This window comes from Rhynchophorus ferrugineus, unplaced genomic scaffold, assembly GCF_030347505.1.
Source record: "Rhynchophorus ferrugineus isolate W39M unplaced genomic scaffold, kcgeb_rfMv2 rfM7, whole genome shotgun sequence".
Classification (NCBI taxonomy): domain Eukaryota; kingdom Metazoa; phylum Arthropoda; class Insecta; order Coleoptera; family Curculionidae; genus Rhynchophorus; species Rhynchophorus ferrugineus.
The window spans coordinates 1,974,778-1,996,942 of NW_027472586.1; the positions used below are offsets into that span (position 1 = coordinate 1,974,778).

Genomic DNA, 22,165 nt, shown 5'->3' on the forward strand with positions numbered 1-22,165 from the left:
TTATTATGCTACCGTTCATTGTAACGTAAAATTCTTTACAATTCCTGTAATTTTCATTAACTATGATTTTTTTATCGGAAATGGCAACAAAAAAACTTCGCAAATTTTCACGATTATATGAAAAAAGACTAAAGGTCCAAATTTTGAAGGTTTCATTATGAAAATATTTTGTTTGTCATTAAAAATGACTATTTGAAAATTTTCAGTACGCCAATAAGAACAATGTCTGGTGAATAGAGCAGGTGGACGGGTTACTCCACTAGATTTTCACGAGTTCTGCAACATGTTATCGATCCGTTCGATTTTCGAGCTTCCTTTTCTTTATATTCTAACCTTTTCAGTTTTTTAGGCGAAAAGAACCATTAATTGACTCATAATTCGGTGAATTCATCAGGAAAGCTCTAGACCAAACTCCGAAACGACCAAAACCCGTGAAGAAAAACCATATTTGCAGACGAAAAAAATAATTCACATCAAGATAATTCACCTACTTACAAACTCGAAAAAACCACTAAAAGATTGCTGCAATCTCTACTTTACTCGCCAGATTTACCTCCTCCTAAGGGACATTTTGTAGGCCTTCCGGATACCACTACAATTACTATCATCTCCGTTAACTTACTGAACATCATCAATCTCCCAATATTAATTCACAGTCTCGGTAGTAACGCATCACAGCAGATGAGAATTAAACATTTACCTGTACCCAACGAAGAGACAGCATAAGGTCTTCTTCTTGGGCACCAGAGTCTTTAGGAACTTCTTCCTCGGTACCCTCATGGCCGATGTCGGTCAGTTCACGGCACGAAACAAAGAAGATTTGTCATCACCGATAGTTGTTACAAAATAAGGGAAACTCAATAGCACAATTCATCGATACTGATAAGTGGATGACACAACCGGGCAAAATTTCGCCAGCACGTCAACAGCGTCACTAAAGCTAAAACACTACAATAACAACGCGGAAAAAAATATGTCTTATCTATCGTGGTGGTAGCGTGAAAGCTTATTAAAATATACTTTTGTCGCACAAATGAAAATTATTCGGAGTATCCGGTACGTAAAAAATCGTGTGTTCTAAATTATAATAATTAGTAGGATAAATATGGTAGCCACCGTTCGTCAATATGGAGTTTCTGTTTCGGCTTTGTAGATCATAACATATATCGTCACAGTCACAGTCCTGATTTTATAGCGGTTTGTTCCACCCTCCAGCTTCAGTCATCCTTCTGATCGGTGTTGAATCTTATCAATATCAGTTCAATAATGCTCAATCAAAAATGGGTCAAAAAATAACTTAAAATTTTACTATTAACAAAATTGCAGTACCATTCAGAAAATATTTGAAATAAAAGTATAATAATGCTCAAACATTAAACAAAAAAAGTAATAGTCAAAGACTTCTTGAAAAATTTAACATATAGTTTATATTATAGTTACATATTACATTATATTACAGTTATACATACTGTTTGATTATCTTATTTACATTGGTATTTAGTTGTCAGAGTTAATATAGACGAAGACTTAAGTTTGGTGCGGCAACGTTACGTTTCTAAATTTTGATGACGTGTATTGGCTGTTTTATTGAAAGGCCTATTAATAAAAACGCTGTTCAAAAGTTCAACATTATTGCAGTACTCTTAAAAACGTTCGACATAAGAATATAATACTGTTCAAAAATTAAACAAACAGAAAATATAGTGGTAATTAAAGACTACTTGATAAAAGAAATATAAATCTTTAAAAAGGTGACCCTATATATAACGCTATAAGTATAAAAGAGGACTAAATGTTTTTTTATAACTTTTTCCCTGTTATTTAATCCAGTATAATCCGAAATAATTAATTCCAAATAAAGGCGATACAAGAAACAATATATACCCAATCATTTTTATGTTTAATCATCTATGAATCAGTTAATTCTCGAAAAAACCATTCTGGTTTCACGGAATCAACGAGGTCTCACAACCCTCAACAGGTACAAAGAAAAAAATACTAGGCGATATTTTCCTCTCTGTCGAGCTCTACAGCCGGTATTTTTTACCGTAACTTTCAAAGTGACCTTAACATGGGACAGTAGAGGGAGACCGCTGCGAGAAAGAGAGAGAGGCAGAGACGGCCTGTATGGTTCCCTCTTTTTCTATTGCAATTTGCCGCGCAAATATCTGCCTTGGGTACTAGGAGAACCACTTTTACTGGCAACAGGTCGTAGCGAGCCTGATGGCGATCCCAATGAATGAGTCTGACGTCGATTACATAATCCGAATTAACATATTTTTAAGAAGTGATAAAATCCGACTGGATCTTGTGAAAGTTTTCTCGGTACCCAATCCTGATTGCCTGCAAGACGTCGATCAAATAGAAATTATATTGAACTAAAATATTTAAACGTTTAAAGTCATATTTAATAATTTGTCGTGGTAATAAATATTATTCTTAATACGGTCGAGCTCTAGCCACATTACAAACTTAAAGAAAGTTCTTAATCATAAAACTATACTTATCAGCTTTCAACCTAACCGCCAAACCGAGGAAAATTATTAAAAGCAAGACAAAAAGAAAGACTACACCAAAAGAAACAAGAAGTAAATAGTGATTAGCACTTCCTCAAACAGTCCTACCTCAAATAGTTACAAAAAAACATAACCAAAATAATTAAACTCATTATTGGCAACATTCGCTATAACTTTATTGGTACATATTAGTATACACTTTGTATATGAAATGAAAACCTTATAAGTCGTTATAAATGTAATAGGATAGAAGAATAGTTAGAAGAACACGGGGGAGGACTTGAGGGGAGGTGAATTAACTCGGATTTATGAAAAACAATCTATTTATTTTAAAACATAAATGATATATCGACAATGCGATGTGATACTACATTATCCTTTAGGGCGGGCTCTAGATCAGTGTTTATATTTTTTACAACGCCTACAATATAACAAAAAAACCGACACATGTAGTGATATCTCGGGATGTTTCTATTTTCGGTTTAACTAATATTCCATCCTAAGTAAATATAAACAAAAACTGTTCCTCAACAGTATTGCTGTTTTATTTGGTTTATGTTATCAATGTTTATACTACACGTGTCCTTGACTAATTTATTATTATTGCAGGTACCACATATTTGTTCATTAGAAGGGTTTTACGCACCCATCGCAAGATAACTCTGTTATTTTCGGTCACGTCAAGCTCTACCCTCATCAATATTCCTAGCGTCGTTATAAAACTGGGTACCGTCGATATTCTCCGTACAGCTTTTTCACGTCTACCTGATGGAATGGTTCAACGGCCTCCCTAGATAAGAGCCATCCCTAAATCGCCTTATCTCAACCCCGGCGAGGGTAAACAACGACCCTTGTACAAGTCAATTTCCGCGGCCCACGCAAAAATTTTGAGTTACGATCACTTAAGGACGCATATTTCGAGGAAAAAGCCCTTTGTCGTTGGGGAAAATGGTAAAAATACCCGCATTCTTCCTCACACAGTGAATAGGAGGCTGTGAACGGCAGAGAGAGATGGCGGACGAGAACGCGGCGACGCGAGAGAGACGGGCGATCCCCTACCAAGAATTTCGTTACTAGTAGATCGTGCGCCGTTACCAAACTTAACGTTTTTTCGTGATTTTTACAGATTTTTATTTTACACCAATAAATCCATTTTAATGCGATGGTTATTTGTACATTTCGTGTTGTTAATTGAGAAAATTTTTATTGAATCAGTACCATTTTTTGTTGTTCGTTTTTTTCTGGGAAACTTGACGGAGTAACAACAAAAATATTTTCAAAATAACTAATAACATAACATTAATCGTTTTTAACTGATTCTGCTTGAAGAATCGGGCATCCGTCAAGTAATATAATTAGGTTTGTGTCATTTCACCGCAATGCAAAATTAATATGGACCGATTTAGAGCTATTAAACTGTATTTTTAAGTCTTTAGTACGTTTGTATATCTTGTTGACTGCTACTTGTACTTTTTCTACAGCCTTAGACACATATAATTTTGCCATTACTGTGTCGTGGGATATCAGCAGTATAGACTTTTCGAAAATATATGATTCCCCAGCAGCCGACAGTAATTCCGCGGTAGCAATTTGTTCATTTTCTAGATTAATCCCAAGTATTGCAGGGCAGTATTTCGAATGATTCTTCAACAACCGCTGCTACTCTGTGCATTTGGTCGATTGTCGAGTGGTGATTGCTAAATCCAAAATGGAAATCTCGTATTTCTATAAACGGTTTAACACGTTTTAGCAGCAGTTTCTCAAATAATTTTGATATCGCAGGTAGCAGCGAAATAGGCCTGTAAGATCCAACTAGTTCTGTCCGTTTATCAGGAAGAATCATAAATGACAGTCCTGTTTTACGTCCGTAATCTCTTAAATTAAAATCCAAATCCTATCACTGACATATTAGGAGAAAATAAATTTGGGTTCGGTTTCATACATTATATGAATAAAATACATTGATTATTTAAGTCGTGTCAGACGTCGGTTATGGCGCGGCAACGTCGCAACGGAATAGAGCGAGACCGACAAGAACGACCACCGGTTTCAAAAAGTACGGTACGACTGCGAAGTCGATCGCGGGAGCTTGGGCGAGCCAGAAAACCGTCTTTGTGACATGGGACTGGTTCTGTAGACGTGTTAATTGTCTTTCTGTGTTTGTGTATGTGAGTGCATGCCGCGGCACGTGTTCGACGTATAGGCATAAGCGACGATTTTGTGTTAAAAGAATATTTTCTGTAAATTAAGGTAATTTTTTCAAGAATATTTACATGTAATTATGATAATAATGCCAGCGAGTATGTTAATGATCGTAAGCGAGATAATGATACCGAAAGCGATGGAAAATATCGCGTCCCAGCGTCGAAGCAAACAAGTGGTCGTAGTTGGCCGTGCGTTGGCTTGACCTCAAGAGTTCAAATCGACGCTCCGTTGTTCTCCCGACCTTAATAGTCTATTAACAACGACCAGATAAACGATAATCGTTTAAAGTTAACGCTGAAATATGAATATAGACGCCATAGCGCTGTCTGGAACGAATTTCAGGCATTTCTTCAAGAAATCGGATAGGGTAAAGCCAAGACGTCATTCTTTCCGAGAACAACCACAATGGCGATGAATAAACTACGTTCGAAATAAGCGTAATTCTTCCAGTATCTTTCTGCGGTTTGTATTTTGATAACAAAGCTGTTCTGTTACTGTCTTGTGAACGATTCGGATCAGTGTTACTGCGCCTAATCAACGTCATTCTCGCTTCATAGTTGTGACTCAGGTGATTATAAACATGCACAAAAAAAAAAGATAAATATTTAGTCGCTGGAGCAACATATTTGTCCTGATTTTTCGGCTGAGTAATAGTACCGAAACCTTGAGGTTACACTCGCGTTGTTTTATGAGCTTTCATCATCTCGCATCAATCAATATACGCGTCCATGTTGATACAAAAACGGGGACATAATAATTGTGTTGAATTCTTGTGTGTTGATTTTTTCTTACTTTTTCTAGTCTTAACCAACCAAAATGACGGTGTTTGGTATGGCATCCGCGGTGGCGGGCTTCATCAAAGTCCGCTACCTGATCGACAAGGCCATGATCGACAACATGATCTTCAGAGCCCACTATAGGATCACCTCCGCCATACTGTTCCTGTCCTGTATCATCGTGACCGCCAATAACCTGATAGGTGAGTTCGTTCACCATCCCCAGGTCTCCCGTTTTGAAGGGACTCGTTTCCAGGTGATCCCATCCAGTGTATCAACGACAGGGGCGTCCCGGGACACGTCATCAACACCTTCTGCTGGATCACGTACACCTTCACCCTACCGAACGAGAATGGCAAGATGGTCGGTACCGAGGTGGCCCATCCGGGCTTGGGAAACGAGAACCAGGAGAAGCGCTATCACAGTTACTACCAGTGGGTGCCCTTCGTGTTGTTCTTCCAGGTTTGTACGCAGCATCGATGGATAACGGGCAATATAGTGATATCGCGTGTTTCAGGGAGTGGTCTTCTACGTCCCCCACTGGCTGTGGAAGAACTGGGAACAAGGCAAGATCCGGATGATCTCTGAGGGGCTTAGGGGCGCCCTGGTTGGCGAGAAGGCGGAAAGGGAGCACCGTCAGAACCGCCTGGTGCAGTACCTGGTTGAAACTATGCACCAACACAACACCTACGCTTTCGGATACTTCCTGTGTGAGGCTCTGAACTTCATCAATGTGGTGAGTGTTTTATCGTTGAACTATCTCGCGAGATCGGTGATGATATCTTTTCTCGTTCCCTTCACAGATCGTCAACATCGTCCTGACTGATAAATTCCTCGGAGGAGCGTTCATGAGTTACGGAACCGACGTGGTCCGATTTTCTAACATGGACCAGGAGAACAGGACCGACCCGATGATTGCGGTGTTCCCCAGAGTCACCAAGTGCACCTTCCACAAGGTACGTCATCCAACCGAAAGACATAACCATCACTAACTAAATATTTTCTCTTAGTTCGGTCCATCGGGCTCTATCCAACACCACGACGCCCTCTGCCTCCTGGCCCTCAACATCCTCAACGAAAAAATCTACATCTTCCTCTGGTTCTGGTTCATCATCCTCGCCATCCTCTCGGGCCTGGCCATCGTGTACTCGGCCGCGGTGATTCTGCTGCCCAGCACCAGGGAGACGATCCTGAAGCGGCGCTTCAGGTTCGGCGCCCCCAACGCCGTGGACACCATAATCAGGAAGACACAGGTCGGCGACTTCCTGCTGCTGCACTTGCTCGGCCAGAACATGAATCTGCTGGTGTTCGGCGAGATCCTGGACGAGTTCGTGCGCAGGATGAACTTCGGCAGCAACAGTAACCTGCCGTCCGCGCCCAGCACGTTGGAGATGAGTCCCATATACCCGGCGATCGAGAAGTTCGGTAAGGAGACCGAGACGTAGGCGGGTCCACGACCTACGGACGACGACGACGACGATGCAATTGGGATCTCGAAAGGCACGGACTGTTCTGGTATGCGATTTTCTCTGTGATTTATTATTTTCGACGATAAAAAAAAAACAAGATACGAATGAAGGCGAGTAATTTTAATGTAATTCTATTGATCTATTTAGATTATTCTCTGTAATTATTAACGAAATATACGGAATAAGCACATATCCATTCCTATAGATAGTATTTTACGATAGTAATATTTTTTTATACTCTTAGTGTTAAGACTGCTTCTGACATTTAAGGACAAACGGTAGTTTTAAGGAAAAATATGTAACTATAATCTGATTTGACGTTTTTTAAGAGTTTAGCTATAAATAAATTTCTATTGTAATAATTTGCGTGTTTTTTTTTTGTTGGTTGATGACGCGGGAGCTGCAACGTAAATGCGAACGTTTCATTTTAAAATCGCTGTATCGAAAACTGGAAGTTAACAGTGTGAACGTTGTACGTAAACAAAGAAGGATATCAGTGACTCAATGGTTATTGTTTAGCTGTAGATTAATTATTTTTCTTGTTAAAATATAGTGTCTCATGTGAAATACGGAAATGTTGACCACAGCCACCAAATTGTGTCGAACAGAGTTTCGTATATTAATTATAACTTCGTAGTAATCTCGTTTTCATGCAAATACTTCATGACTAAACTTTCATTCTCATTATTATGTGTTAAAATTAATTGCATATTGATTAAATGACCCTGAATGTGGTATTTCCACTATTCTAACCATTACTGTTTCCATAAGGACATAATTAGTATTCTTGAATATTTATAATATTGCAATATATATATATATATATATATATATATATATTATATATCATTTAAATTGTAATAAACTAATATATATATAACAATGAACATGGTATATATATATATATATATATATATATATATATATATATATATATATATATATATATATATATATATATATATATTTATATATATATATATATACATATATTGCTTAAATAACAATAAATATGGTATTTCTACTAACTATTCCAACCGTTATAGCTTCCTTACAGGAATACATTAGTACTTTAGAATATTTATGATATTGCAAAATGCATCCGCATGATTATTAAGTTGTATTAAACTAATGCATATACTGCTTAAATAACAATGAATATAGTATTTCCATTATTATACCCGTTATTGCTCACTTATGGAAATACATTAGTAGTTTTGGTTACTTAAAATATTGTAAAATGTATTCTTATCATAATTAATTTGCATCAAACTAGTTTGTATACTGTTTATATAACGCTGAATATAGTATTTCCATTATTATATCCGTTATTGCTCACTTATGGAAATACATTAGTAGTTTTGGTTACTTAAAATATTGTAAAATGTATTCTTATCATAATTAATTTGCATCAAACTAGTTTGTATACTGTTTATATAACGCTGAATATAGTATTTCCATTATTATATCCGTTATTGCTCACTTATGGAAATACATTAGTAGTTTTGGTTACTTAAAATATTGTAAAATGTATTCCTATCATAATTATTGTGACGTGTATTCTGAAAGTGGTATTTTCTATAGTTTAACTATAATTAGTATCTCATAACTCTCATTTTGCTCTCTTGCTAATGCTTAAATAGTGATTTTATTACCAACAGTATAATTTTTACACCTGTGACAAAACGAATATCAAACAAAGAGCCAACTTTAATTTCTGTTTGACTTGGACAAGCTTCAATTGATGAAAAATGTGCATGACTATTTGTCTTGTAGCTCAAGTAACCTACAAAATGAAATTTAAAAGAAAAAGAGAAAACAATATATTCATGAAAACTATTAAAAACCGAATTAGGTATACGCAATATATTAATATCTTGCTTTTTAAGCTAATGTCCAGTATCAAAAAAGGTTGTTCATATCATCCTATAGGCTCCCAAGCCACCGTTGATAATTTTTAAATGATTATGTACATTGGGTATATAGCGATTATCTATTCATACGAACATATAGTCAATTCAAAATAGCAGTGACACGAGTGTCAATATGTGTCTGTCTAAAGTTGTAAATTCGTTTTACAGTCAGACATTATTATACTTGTCATTTTATTCGCACATGTAACGGAATGAGCCTGCAAAATTTGTCCGTTTGCCAAACTTCTGAAAATTCTTCAAAATATAATTACGAGTTATAAACCGGTAAACGTTGTTTTAAAGCTTTGTTTTAATAAATTTGAAATCGCCGCGGTTTTTATTGAAAATATTTTACACTGGTGGTGAAAATCCCAACAAGTTCATCAACAAAGGCTGCAATTAAGGAATGGCTTAAAGTACATAAAATAAGTTTCGAAGAAATCATGTTAAAGAATGAACTATTTCAAATTATTACTCGGTAAATATAAATGAAATATTTAATTGCATTTTATGTAATTTACTTTTTTATAATTAAGCCTGAGAAAAGATACATACTAGATCAGATTACCGAATGTTATGGCCACAGTGTATTATGTCTCCCTCCCTATCACTGCATTTTTAATCCAATTGAGTTGATATGGGGTACTGCAAAGAATTATTACAATAGATATTCAGGTTGAGGAGGATATTCAAACCAGAACTGTCTGGATTTATGGAAAGAGGCATTGTCGAAAATAACACCTTCGGTTTGTATGAGCTCCATCAGACACAGTGAAGAACAAATTGACAAATGGTAGAATCTTGAGCAAGTTAGTAAGATAAAAGCAATGTAGTAATATCATAATGACTTTACAAGGATACATTTCATCGAAAGAAACAAGAATTAAGCGTACAACATAAATATGCTCTCTAATGAAAGTAAAATACATTACACAGATATACAATTGTTAATTAAGTGGATTAGGCCTTCGGGTGATGCCACTATATACAAAAACGCGTCTAGAACCCTACCGATATTAGTGTGGAAAAAAGCTCAATGTATATATAATAAAACAAGTCTAATCTATAAATTATTGTGGCTGTAAAATTAATTACATTTGATGTACTATAATGTTAAATAGGGCCTAAATGTACTAAAACTCAGAGTAGCTGCGGCAACATTGCGACGTTTCCCGTGTCACTGCTATTTTGAATTGACTATATATATTAACAAAATGACTATTGAGCAAACCTTTTATGAATTACAATAATCCCAGAACTTTTTTAATTCTTTTTATGTTGTATGTATTTCCTGTAGCCCGAACAGGATATTTACATATATAAATAGTTTAAATCATCGACAGCAAAACATTTTGATTATATTCTCGGTTTAATTCAATTGAAACAAAGCGAACGAACAATAATTGAAACATCCACCATAAAGTCCTGATATTGTCTCGCTAGCTAAATTTACCAGAATAAAATTTATAACAGCGCAGGACATTTTTTTATTAGGACATTAAATGAACAATCACATTAGAAAGATACATACACTGTATATTATCTATTTTTATGCAATGTGGATGTCACAATTTAAGGTATTTTATCAGTGTTTCTGATGACTCTATCTGTTCTAGAGTATGATTTAATTTCTACGAATTATTTTGTATTCAAATAGTATTTTATATCAGTTTTTTATCGCCTACAATACTTTCACAATATGACATGTCTGGAATTATATTAGTACATTTGAAATATAGTTACTAAGTTATCTTAAACTAATTAATATACTATTCATATAACACCGGGTATGGTATTTCCTCTATACCCATCCTTCCTCTATTCTAACAGTTATTGGTAGCCCATGGAAATACATTAGAAGAGTTGAAGATTTATAGTGTCGCAAAATGTATTCGTCACTGAGTAATGTTAAACTACTTTTTAATAATATATTGCTACTTCAATATATTCCTGTCATTACTAAGTTATGCTAAAATTAATGACTATTATTTGTATTTCTTTTGTTTTAACGGTAATTCGTTAATAATTAGTCCACAAACTTGTATTGTACATGTTTTAAAAATGTTTGAGTGGCCCTAGTACAGTTGTTAAGTTGAAAATGGCGATTATGAATGAATATTAGACAAAAATTAACAAAATGCAGCAAGTAGGAAAAGGTAACAATATAGAGCGAGCATCTACAGAAACCGACACATATTGTTCTATCTAGAGTACGCTGGTAAAGTTGGTCAAAAGCCCATCTAGTGAGATGGTCGTTTTAAATGGAACAACCGGTGACAAATGAAGCCGCCGCGACATCTGTGCATCATCCGCGGCGGCCATTAAAAAGGAAAATATTTACATGAGTCGTTAAAAACAGATGGCATGTGCCCGTCACATGTTCCCATTCATGGTTCGGTACTACAAACTCGGCGGTATCTGTACTTCATGGAACTTCGTTTTAGACACTCGTACGTGCAAGAGAATGCTTTTTTCTTTTATATTATATCGTTATATTTCTCTCCTCTCTTATCGGTATTTATTACAGATAGGCAGATTAGGGTAACAAAGTAATAAGGCGATTAAAACGTTGATAAAATTTTAAGATACAATCCAAACTAGATTGTTGGTATAATATTGAATAATTTTGTTTGCTGGCATAGCCATTCATGCCAAAAGGGGGTAACAAATCTAACAGAAATATTATAGGACCTTAGGAAACAATATAGGACATATTGATAGCCGGTACTACCTATCAATATGCCCTAACCAAAGAACAGAAGACTGGCTAGACTCACCTGTTTCCCCAATCGATCTTCTGGATGATTTTCATCTTCAGCTCTCTGGTTTGGTCGTGGGTCAACGTTCCTGACACTAGTTGCCGTCTCCATTCTAACAGATCCCTCATAACCTTGCCCACCGTGTCGAATTTGTAGTGGTTCCTTTCCTGAAATGCACAACCATGGAATGGCGTCACCATCATCACTATTCCACCCTCGGTCTTACCACAAATATCCCCTTCCATATCCGACCCCATTCCCTCAAAACTAAGGTCACCTCCCGCACGACAGGATCCTCGACGGGTACCACGCTTTCATATAAACCCTCGTTGTCCACTTTGCATTGCTGTAGAAACAAAAGAAAACACGTTTCTTATCCGTGACATTTGAGTTAATGTAAATGAATACCTTTAAAAATATATAACTCTGAGGAAAGATGCCTTTGTGAGCCCGATTCTTCGTGGCGAAGCCCCTATACCATCCCTGACACTCTTCCAATATCTGTACAGTGTCACCAATCTCCAACGGTAGACCGAAACGACAATCGGGCACTCTCCAGTTATAGATGGCTGGGGGGAAAAAACAAAATTCAGTACGGTACGTGGCGCATTCGTCATATTCATCGAAAACCTATTTTATCATTACAAAAACATGGTAAATAAAACAAAATCCATATTTTTAAACCGGACGGTACGAGATATTAACCAAAATAATCCCGCTAATTGTATAATACGGCAATAACAATTAGTTCTGGTAATTTTATCGTAAACAAACGGGGACCTTGATCGAAATTGACACGATCCGTTCCCATGACAACCGCAAGCAAAACGCCTTTTTTTGAGGTTAAGTCGGAGGCGATAAAACGTTGTTTTTTTGCGTGCATCTGCGGATGATTGGCGCTTAAAATCCTGAAGCTTGCGTTCTGGTCTTATCAATGCAGGATATGCGAAAATGACAACGGCGAATTAATTAACATAAACTGACGATGATGATGATGATGATGCCTGCGGTTACGAAAACCAAATTTGTATCTCTCGACTGCCGCAGTACGTCAGCGCTATCTATCGAATCGGTTTGAATGTATGTGACAGGAAGGAGAAATGGAAATAAATTAACTGAATAGTAATGGAAATTAATGTCGAATTAAATATAGGAAAACATCAACGTTATTTTCTAAAGGGCTTTAACTTGATGTGACTCTTTTTTAAAGCATGGGCCTTTTTCGGTCATTGTTGTTTAGGGTTGTTGAGAAATATCGATATTTTTTACTTCGATTTATTGATATATTAATAGGATATTTTTTCAGCAAATCGATAAAAAGTAAATAACTTTTTTTACCATCAAAATTATAGACAGAAAATATCGATATGTTTTTGACATATGGATATTTTTTGTTGCACCTTCGACATTCCTATTGATCATGGCCAGGAGAATATTAAAAACTGTTCCAGCGGCATTTCATGAAACAAGCAAGGGAGGGTGGTGTCAGTTAAGGATGCAACTAAAAAATATAGACATTTTCTAGGTCTATTATTCTAAAAAATGAAAAAAAGCCCATTGGCCGGCAAAAAATATCGATATTCCATAAAAATATTATCACACGACGTAAAAACCGTCATTTATTTGTAAAAATATATCAGTTTTCTGACAAAATACATATAGAAATATGTTTTCGAGCACCCTAGTGTCCGCACATCATAGAAAGACAGCAAAAGTATCGATATTAATTTAAATAATAGTTCAAAATTCAAGTAATCGATATAGATCTTTAGTTGTTGATAAAATTGATAAAGCATATACGTGGAAAGTCCAAAAGATGACGAAGCAGCCAAAAAATACTGAATTATTTGACCGTGTTGCACTTATTTGTAACTATGTAGCAGAAGAAAACATTTCCCGTTGGAATGTACGTACATATACTCTCTCTATGAGACATAATGATAATTTTCGTTAAATATGGCGAATACGCCATGACGTCCGAAGTTTTAAACATTTTACTCATTCAACCTTATACCATCACATTAATTTATATAAAAAAGACTACACATTAACCCAGAAATGCTGTTGCTGGTCATAAACAAACAGTAAAAGTCCTCCAATAAATTAAAATGACAAAAACACCATTCATTAGAGTCGGAACCGTGGTGAATTTCCATCCGAATACCGATATTTATAGACCAAATCTTCATAACGATATTTTTTCACGATTTTTACCAGCCTTGTTCTCATTTTCGCGAAAATATATTTGCCCATTGCCTTCACGTCTTCCTCGACAATCGAACGGTGCCACGAACTGCTTGAAACCATGCCACCGCATAACATATTCGGAGTAAATATTAGAACGTTTACATAAAAGAAATCTCCGAATAATTATCTCTCTTAATGATTAGTTCCGGTGATTTACCCGACTTATCGACAGATAAAAAGACATATTTGGTCGGACGGGACCAATAAACGAACTCTGAGGATAGTTATCGTTAATTTCTCTCTATCTGCCTGCGTAAAAAACGAATAACTTTACACGCGACCCACGTATCCCATCAAAGATCACTTTTCCAGTTGCTAATTTCTACCGTGAAACATTCAAGGTAAAACATCGTAGCTCATATAAAAATTACCCAACATTTTTAACGAAACGTATAACGTCGGATTAAACGTAATCATATTTAGTAGAAATATACGGATCCAGACATGGAGTCTAGATTGTGTCGTCCTTTTTAAGACGGTGCCAGCACGGTCGAGAGGACGAAAAAGGCTTATCCCCCCGTTAAATTAAAATATTCCTAATTATAAATGCCCGTCAGGTCCGCAGAGGAAGCAACACTTAAATATTGAGATGTGAATGTCTTTACAAGCACACAGGAAGTAGGCTGCGTTCAAGGGAACAGAAATAAATACGTACGCTCGTCGATATTACTTTATGCATTTTAAACTTTGTCCTACGTTAATTATTGACAAAGAACGGCCGATATATTAACGACATATCACGCGAAAAAAGGTGTTAATGTCTCAACCACTTACGTGGTCAGCGAAAACGAATTGGGACTAGGTTTGTTATCAAAACAAACGACGCAAAGTCATATTAAACCGGACCTTTCACGGAGGGTCTGCGGAATAGTGGCGCTTTCGTGAGGGTATTTGAAGGGGTTCTTGGAAACTGGTTGACAAAAAACTCCGACTTACCGACGCCGTACTTCTTGGTTTTCGTCGGGGTCCACATTTTAACTTGCCTCACAAACGAAATCACATTTTAAAACACGATCAAAACATAGTACACACTAGATCGATAGCACTTCACAGCTCATTGTTTGCGTTTTGATTTGTCAAAATTTTGTTTCAGCAATTCAAGGCTGACTTCGGAGCGGTAGTAGACTGTAAGTCGTTGTAGTTGTAATTGTGGATAGATGGCGCCGATAAAAACTATATTACAACACATCGTGTATTATCAGTTGCCTAACGTAACTGCCTAATAGTAACATCTGTTATCATTAATTTAATTAAACAAAAGTTATTGTATGAATTTATAGTTGATAGATGTCGCAACTGTGTCCTTGTAAAATTGTTATTTAAATATAGTATACAAATCTAAACATTATTGGTGACCGTGTACATTTTAAAACGTTTTACTGGTTTGGTAAATCGTGATAATAAAATTGTAACCGGTATCTGTAAATCATCAACATTTCTAATGTTTAGCTTTCGCTACGTTCCCCAAGGCGCTCGACGAAATACAATAATAACCCTGGGAAGAAAAACATAATTACATTGTTTTGACACGTGCTGCTGATATCCACGCTACGACATACGTCTTGAAGTATCTGATTTTCATTTCAGTAATTTTAATGCGGCTATTTGGTGTGAGATTGTTCATTTTTTGTTAGTTTGTTCCATAGAGTATTATATACTGTATATTGTATAGTACTCTGTGGTTGATTCCACATTTTAACCCCCTATCCATATGTAAAAATAATAATTTGTTAACCTCATTCACCCCAATTAACCTCCCTTCATCGCTTTTTGAAATTATAATCTTAAATAAAAAATTAAAATATTTGGAATAACAAAAATATTTAGTGTGAAAAAATTTGATACTTTTTTGTTTTTTTTTCCACAGGCAACGACTGCCTGTTACATTTTAAATCAACATATATCTAATATTATCTGGACAGCCATCCTTCTGTAAATGCTTTATTTTTTCAACGATATTGGATATGTTATTCGACACAAATTTATTGATGTATATTTAATATTATACTGTAGTAAGCTGAAACAGGATGTTTATAGGAATATTACATATCAACGTAAAGCTATATAATTATATAATTTTGACTACTGCCAGTAATAATTTAGATGTTACAAACCCATTTTTTATTGGACAAGATAATTTTTTATATTTGCTAATAAAAACGACGATTTAACAGGTATTGGTATATGAATTACGCTATTTCCGATGTAAACATTTGCGATACACACGCTACCTTCGAAATCCAGTCAACCCCTGTCACTGTCATATTCTTATCGCCCTCCTCGTATGTAGCAACCGATTACGATGACGTTGTCATATCGTGAAAAATTATTTTTTCCTTGTAAGTTAAATTCGAAGTTTCTGATAACGCCTCCCTTAATTTTAATGTAATAATTATAATAATTTATACAACTAACACATTACTGATAGATATCTAAAGAAGCTGAACCTTGTTATTAGTAAAGATCATCTAGGTTTATACTTTACCGGCAACGTCGCTTTTATCAAAACCCTTGCGGTTTTTTGTCATTGTTTACTACGCGCCCTAGTTTGGAATGCGTGAATATTTAACGTTTGTTTGACAGTACTTTATTCGGACGACTCGTGGTTGTTAAATATACGGGGATTTTAGTGTAGTTAGTGTATAAAGTGACCGTTTTCGGTAGATACAGTGTATGAGGAAAGTGAAAGGGCCTGTAATGAGATTTATCGTGGCATCAATTCGTTTTCGGTAGCATATAAACATCGAAGACCATGTCTGTGTCGACGGAAAGCCTCGTGGATCCCGCCGAATCGACGGACACCGATCAGGTAACTAGATCAGACGCATTTCCGTGTAAACAAGGAATATGTGTCAAGTATTGACACAATAACGGTGAAGGTCGTTGACATCAGCGGCGCGTTAGGTTCGTTTTACCCGTGAATTGTCTCGCTCCAGGCTTTTTTGTCGTAAAAAACCGATTTATATCATCGTTCGACTTAATAGTTTCCCATTATAAAATGGATTCTAGCCGTAAGACGTCGAAAGCGGTAAAATGCGGCGTTCATTTTTCACTTTCACTCGTACTCGTAGAAAAATCCATATGTTTTCAGTTACGAGCGTATTGCTCGCTGGAGGAGAAACTACAACGAAACGGCCGTTCATTGGAAAGACGTTTTAAATATTAGTTAATATGATTTTGTTCGGTATTTTAAGGTTACGGACCCGACATTTCTTCATTCTATTAATATTTAATGATTCAACTATTTAAATGTCGTTGGATAACAAACATGGGGCATATCACGGAGGTAGCGTTAGTTTGTAACTGTTATCATCGTTGCTTTTTTGGTATAGCTCCGTGCTCTGTCTTACCTTAGGTTACCGTTTGTTTGCGCATATTTTAGTTTAAACATATCTTTTATCACTCTAAAATCCGAACGAAACCGACTTTACGACCTAGACGGAGTTCACAAAGGAGGAAAAGTTAACGCGCGAGGATAATCGGTGGTATTTAGACTCAGGTAGATGCGGAGATTAGAGCAGAGGAACTGTTGAACACCTGTCCAGGTCTCGAGAGGACTTAAGCCTTGAACCAATAAAATTCTACTAATTTTTTTCGGATCCAGGGTCGTGTTTTTTGTTCCGGTTCGGTTATATGTGCTTTTAAAATCTCAGATTTCGAATATAAGGTGGATAATCTTAGTGTATGTTGTATTGACTTTGGTAAAACCGTAAAATAAACAGACATAGAATGCGATCTCTCTTAGATGCGGTAGTTTGTCCAAAATATATTTGAAAATACAGGATTTAAATTTACTGAATATAAGAATTACCGGATATAATATTTAAATTTTGAATTTTAATGAAACCTATTCTTTTTAATGTATAAAATATTTATGAGTGAATTTTTTATATGTATATAATTTGACTCCATATTTCGCTACGCAAATGTGTTGCGTAGATTCCGGGACACTCTTTGTGAGTGAAAACGGAACGTCCAGGTCTGCGAGCGATAATACGACGGTTGCTTGGGTGGAATTGGCGTTCGGCAACGTCATCGCATCCGATCGTTGACGTGCAAAATAAGAAACCGAATACCGGACCGTAGATGAAAAACGAAAGGTCTGGTATTTTGTACCTGATCAGGCCGGGGACCCGAGCAGCAGGTGTCGGATGTGGCGGGCGAGTTGCAGTGGACGCCGAAAGGAACCGTGCAAGAAATTTCGGTGGTGGACGGGCAGTGGCGGCGCCGCGGTCCATTTCTGCTCTGTTTAGGAACCGATTTTTCTGGTTCCTACCAAGGAAAAATGGTCATACTGGGTTTTATTCAGGAAGACGTTGATATGGAATGATGCCTTGATGATGAACACTGATATGTGATATATTAGTCCTATGAATTAGTTTTAAACGCTGTCCCTAACAACGTATTTAACAGTTTGAGCTGGACTTTTGTCCCAATACGTCTTGCAATTTATTGCCTTCAAAATCTTCACTTTTAAATCATTGAAACTAAAATGGACAATTTTGATATGACGGAAGAGTATATATATAGTGCTAAATAACAAAAGTAACGAATGTACGTTGATAAGAAAAAGAAACAGTGCAATATAGAGACCATAGAATAGAAACGACCACCGCAGTTCGTAAGTATTCCTGAATATAGTCTTTATTGACCGGTTTTTACCAGGAAACGAATATTACGCGAGGTTTGACTAGTCCAGTCATATAATCCAAAAGAGAGGGCCAACGTTAGAATGAGAGATAATAAGCTGTAAGTCCGTATAAACCTTTATTTTGAGTAGCAGCTACTTCGGGGGAATCCCAACCGTATTCGGTACATTTCGGTAGTTTCCGCCTGATTAGTTTGTGAATTATAGCATTTGAAGTGAAGCAACTTTTGTTATTGTGAAAAAATTGATAAAAAGAAATTTCGCGTGTTGATAAAATATTGCTTTTTGAAGGGACAAAAATACAGTTGAAGCAAAAACTTGGCTTGATGCCGAGTTTCCGAACACTACCCCTGGAAAATCAACCATCAGGGATTGGTACGCTAAGTTTAGATGTGGTGAAATGAGCACCGAAGACGGTGAACGCAGTGGACGCCCAAAAGAGGTTGTTAACGACGAAAACATTTAAAAAATTCACAAAATGATTTTGAATGACCGTAAATTGGAACTGAATGAAATAGTGGACACTCTAAAGATATCAACTGAACGTGTACCTCATCTCATTCACGAATATTTGGGTATGAGAAAGCTCCATGCAAAGTAGGTGCCGCGCGAGCTCACTTTTGATCAAAAACAGCGACGAGTTGATGATTCGAAGCAGTGTTTGAAGATGATCAAGCGTAATAAACCCTAATTTTTGCGTCGATATGTGACAATGGATGAAACATGGCTTCATCATTTCACTCCGAAGTCCAATCTACAGTCATCCGAGTGGACTGCACACGATGAACCCGCTCCAAAGCGTGGGAAAACGCAACAGTCCGCTGGCAATGTTATGGCGTCTGTATTTTGGGATGCGCATTTAATAACTTTCATTGACTACCTTGAAAATGGAAGGACCATCAACAGTTACTAGTACATAGTATTATTGGACCGTTTGAAGGACGAAATCGCCGAAAAACGGCCACATTTGAAGAAAAAGAAGGAGCTGCTTCACCAAGACGATTCACCGTGTCAAAAATCCATGAATTGGACTTCGAATTTCTTCCTCATCCACCGTATTCTCCAGATCTGGTCCCCAGCGACTAATTCCTGTTCTCAGATCTCAATAGAATGCTCGCTGGGAAGAAATTTTCGTAGAATGAAGAGGTGATCGCCGAAACTCAGGCCTATTTTGAAGAAAAGGACAAATCTTACTACGAAAATGGTATCGAAAAGTTGGAGGGTCGCTACAATCAGTGTATCACCCTTGAAGGGACTTATGTTGAATAAAAAAAACTAATTTTGCCAAAAAAAAATGTGTTTTAATGTGTTGTAAGCCGGGGATTTTTCAGTTGACCTGTTAGTCAATCTACAGCATTAAAATTGAACAAGAAACAGTGGAGTCTGGCTCGCTTGAAGATTTTTAAGGTTGGATTTCGTCCCTATTTTGGTAAAAATATTACTACTTCTAAATTTGAGTGTATCAAAGAGTGGGAGGTGAATGTTATTAAAATCAGATAAATATATGATTATTATCTCTCACTCCGAGGGGAAACCTTTCGCAGCACATAATGTAAACACCACTGTTTCAACCGTAATATGACCGGACTAGACGTCGTAAACTTCTTCATCCCTTCAGCTCCGATCTGCGACGAAAGGAGTCAAGACCATCATCCGCAAGAACCCGTACCGTTCCACCGCCATCTCTCTTCCTCGGTCGATAGCGTCTGTTCGCGCCAACACGCACTTTTCCTTCCTTCGGCGCTCGTCTGTTTGTCAACAATGTACCGGCCGTTTAGTTCGCAGTAGGCCTTGCGCGGATCGTTGCCTTGGCGTGGTCGTCGTTCGTCTTTTTTTTTCTCGCGACCATTTGTTTTCGCGTCCCGTTCTTGTGAGGATATTTTTCGTCGTTTTCTTGAATGGGATCAGGTACGTACACAGATTTTTGCGATGCTATCGAGGGAAAAGCCAGAGCCAGTTTCGATTGCTTTCGACGTGGAGTGATTCTGAAGGATTTCGATAAAAATTAAACCATTTTTTGTGTTGGATTGTTATTCGCAAACACCTTAACCAAATAACATAAAAATACGATTTAATGATTAAGAATAAATTAGTAACTAGTTCTAGTGGGGTGTGTATCACTCAATTTCTTCTAGTCATTAAAATCTCCTGAGATCTAGGGTTAATATAACTTATATCACACGAAGTGTAACATAGACATATATGACGTTCTGCTGCTTAGTTGAGATGCCGAGAGTTAAGCATTTTTAATGATTAGTCGAGCTGATAAATATTGTATTCGATAAATTATCAAACTGTGCTTAATAATGGCCTTGATTAGTCCAATCGACTACATTTGATGAAAGAAAATCCCAATTATTCATTCGCACCATATATATGGAAAACGTGCCACATTTGTTTGCCTTTTTAATAAAGACAATACTCTCAAAATATTTGTATTTTGAAGTGAAATAAATGACAGCCGATGTCAAACCGCCTTAAACTTTAGCATTTTTAAGATATGTGACGTAAACTGAAACCCAATAGTATTTCGAAAATATGCTTTTCATTATATAACTTGAAAACTAAAGGTTGTATAAAAACTATTATATTACCATCTGATTCAGCGTAAAATTCTTTACAATCCCTGGTATTTTCAGTATCTTGCGATCATTTATACGAAAATGGCAGCAAAAAAATTGAAAATTCCCAAAAATCGCAAATTTTCACGACTATATACATGGAAAAAGTGACACATTTTTTTACCTCTTGGATTAAGATAAAATTCCCAAAATATACGTATTTTGGTTTGAAATAAACGAAAATCCATGTTAAATCGCCTTAGAATTCATACTTTTTAAGATATGTGACGTAAACTGAAACCAAATAGTATTTCGAAAATACGTTTTTCATTATATAACTTGAAAACTAAAGGTTGTATAAAAATTATTATGCTACCATCTGATTCAGCGTAAAATTCTTTACAATCCCTGGTATTTTCAGCATCTTGCGATCATTTATACGAAAATGGCAGCAAAAAAATTGAAAATGGCCAAAAATCGCAAATTTTCACGACTATATACATGGAAAAAGTGACACATTTTTTTACCTCTTGGATTAAGATAAAATTCCCAAAATATACGTATTTTGGGGTGAAATAAACGAAAATCCATGTTAAATCGCCTTAGAATTCATACTTTTTAAGATATGTGACGTAAACTGAAACCCAATAGTATTTCGAAAATACGTTTTTCATTATATAACTTGAAAACTAAAGGTTGTATAAAAATTATTATACTACCATCTGATTCAGCGTAAAATTCTTTACAATCCTTGGTATTTTCAGTATCTTGCGATCATTTACACGAAAATGGCATCGAAAATTTTGAAAATGGCAAAAAATCGCAAATTTTCACGACTATATACATGGAAAAAGTGACACATTTTTTTACCTCTTGGATTAATATAAAATTCCCAAAATATACGTATTTTGGGGTGAAATAAACGAAAATCCATGTTAAATCGCCTTAGAACTCATACTTTTTAAGATATATGACGTAAACTGAAACCCAATAGTATTTCGAAAATACTTTTTTCATTATATAACTTGAAAACTAAAGGTTGTATAAAAATTATTATACTACCATCTGATT

The 22,165-nt window shown here is 36.1% G+C and overlaps 3 protein-coding genes and 1 long non-coding RNA gene across 13 annotated transcripts in view; 2 read left to right on the forward strand and 2 right to left on the reverse strand.

The window, feature by feature from the left end:
- Positions 1-14,979, reverse strand: part of spg (dedicator of cytokinesis spg) — a 31,967-nt gene extending 16,988 nt beyond the window's left edge. For 6 of the 8 annotated variants that reach the window (XR_013006636.1, XR_013006635.1, XM_076410501.1 and 3 more), the window contains exons 1-4: positions 14,822-14,979; positions 12,047-12,207; positions 11,865-11,984; positions 11,657-11,805 (exon numbers count right to left, since the gene is read on the reverse strand). Coding sequence is in view for 6 of the 8 variants with exons in the window: in XM_076410501.1 (XP_076266616.1) it covers positions 11,657-11,805; positions 11,865-11,984; positions 12,047-12,207; positions 14,822-14,858 (467 nt within the window). In the remaining 2 variants the exon portion in view is untranslated. Of the gene's footprint in view, positions 1-700; positions 937-11,656; positions 11,806-11,864; positions 11,985-12,046; positions 12,208-14,821 lie in introns of those variants that run through there. The other 2 variants (XM_076410504.1, XM_076410503.1) reach the window with 2 other exon arrangements.
- Positions 4,530-7,328, forward strand: Inx3 (Innexin 3). Of its 3 annotated transcripts, none has more exons than XM_076410505.1 (6): positions 4,530-4,766; positions 5,523-5,700; positions 5,754-5,959; positions 6,015-6,233; positions 6,301-6,453; positions 6,508-7,328. In XM_076410505.1, exons 2-6 carry the CDS (start codon positions 5,538-5,540, stop codon positions 6,940-6,942), a joined length of 1,176 nt encoding a protein of 391 aa, XP_076266620.1. In that variant the 5' UTR covers positions 4,530-4,766; positions 5,523-5,537; the 3' UTR covers positions 6,943-7,328. The 3 variants fall into 3 exon arrangements, with proteins under 3 accessions (XP_076266620.1, XP_076266621.1, XP_076266622.1); XM_076410506.1 differs by lacking the exon at positions 4,530-4,766 and adding an exon at positions 4,900-5,289; XM_076410507.1 differs by lacking the exon at positions 4,530-4,766 and adding an exon at positions 4,900-5,183.
- Positions 14,980-16,425: 1,446 nt separating the features above from the next.
- On the reverse strand, positions 16,426-21,887 carry LOC143200138 (uncharacterized). The gene is made up of 4 exons (XR_013006638.1): positions 21,471-21,887; positions 20,094-21,130; positions 19,528-20,048; positions 16,426-18,157 (listed from the first exon to the last, which is right to left on the reverse strand). It is a non-coding gene; the product is annotated as an uncharacterized LOC143200138 (long non-coding RNA).
- The window catches only part of LOC143200137 (uncharacterized), a 66,008-nt gene continuing 60,377 nt past the window's right edge, over positions 16,535-22,165 (forward strand). Inside the window, exon 1 of the mRNA XM_076410510.1 lies at positions 16,535-16,694. Within this exon, the coding sequence (XP_076266625.1) occupies positions 16,638-16,694 (57 nt within the window). The 5' untranslated portion in view covers positions 16,535-16,637. The remainder of the gene's footprint in view (positions 16,695-22,165) is intronic.

Excerpts from the sequence above, each read along its gene's own strand:
- Inx3 (XM_076410505.1), top strand. The coding sequence starts at position 5,538 with ATGACGGTGTTTGGTATGGCATCCGCGGTGGCGGGCTTCATCAAAGTC. Across the intron at positions 5,960-6,014 it reads CCTTCGTGTTGTTCTTCCAG|GGAGTGGTCTTCTACGTCCC; the intron begins GTTTGTACGCAG and ends CGCGTGTTTCAG. Across the intron at positions 6,234-6,300 it reads CTCTGAACTTCATCAATGTG|ATCGTCAACATCGTCCTGAC; the intron begins GTGAGTGTTTTA and ends TTCCCTTCACAG.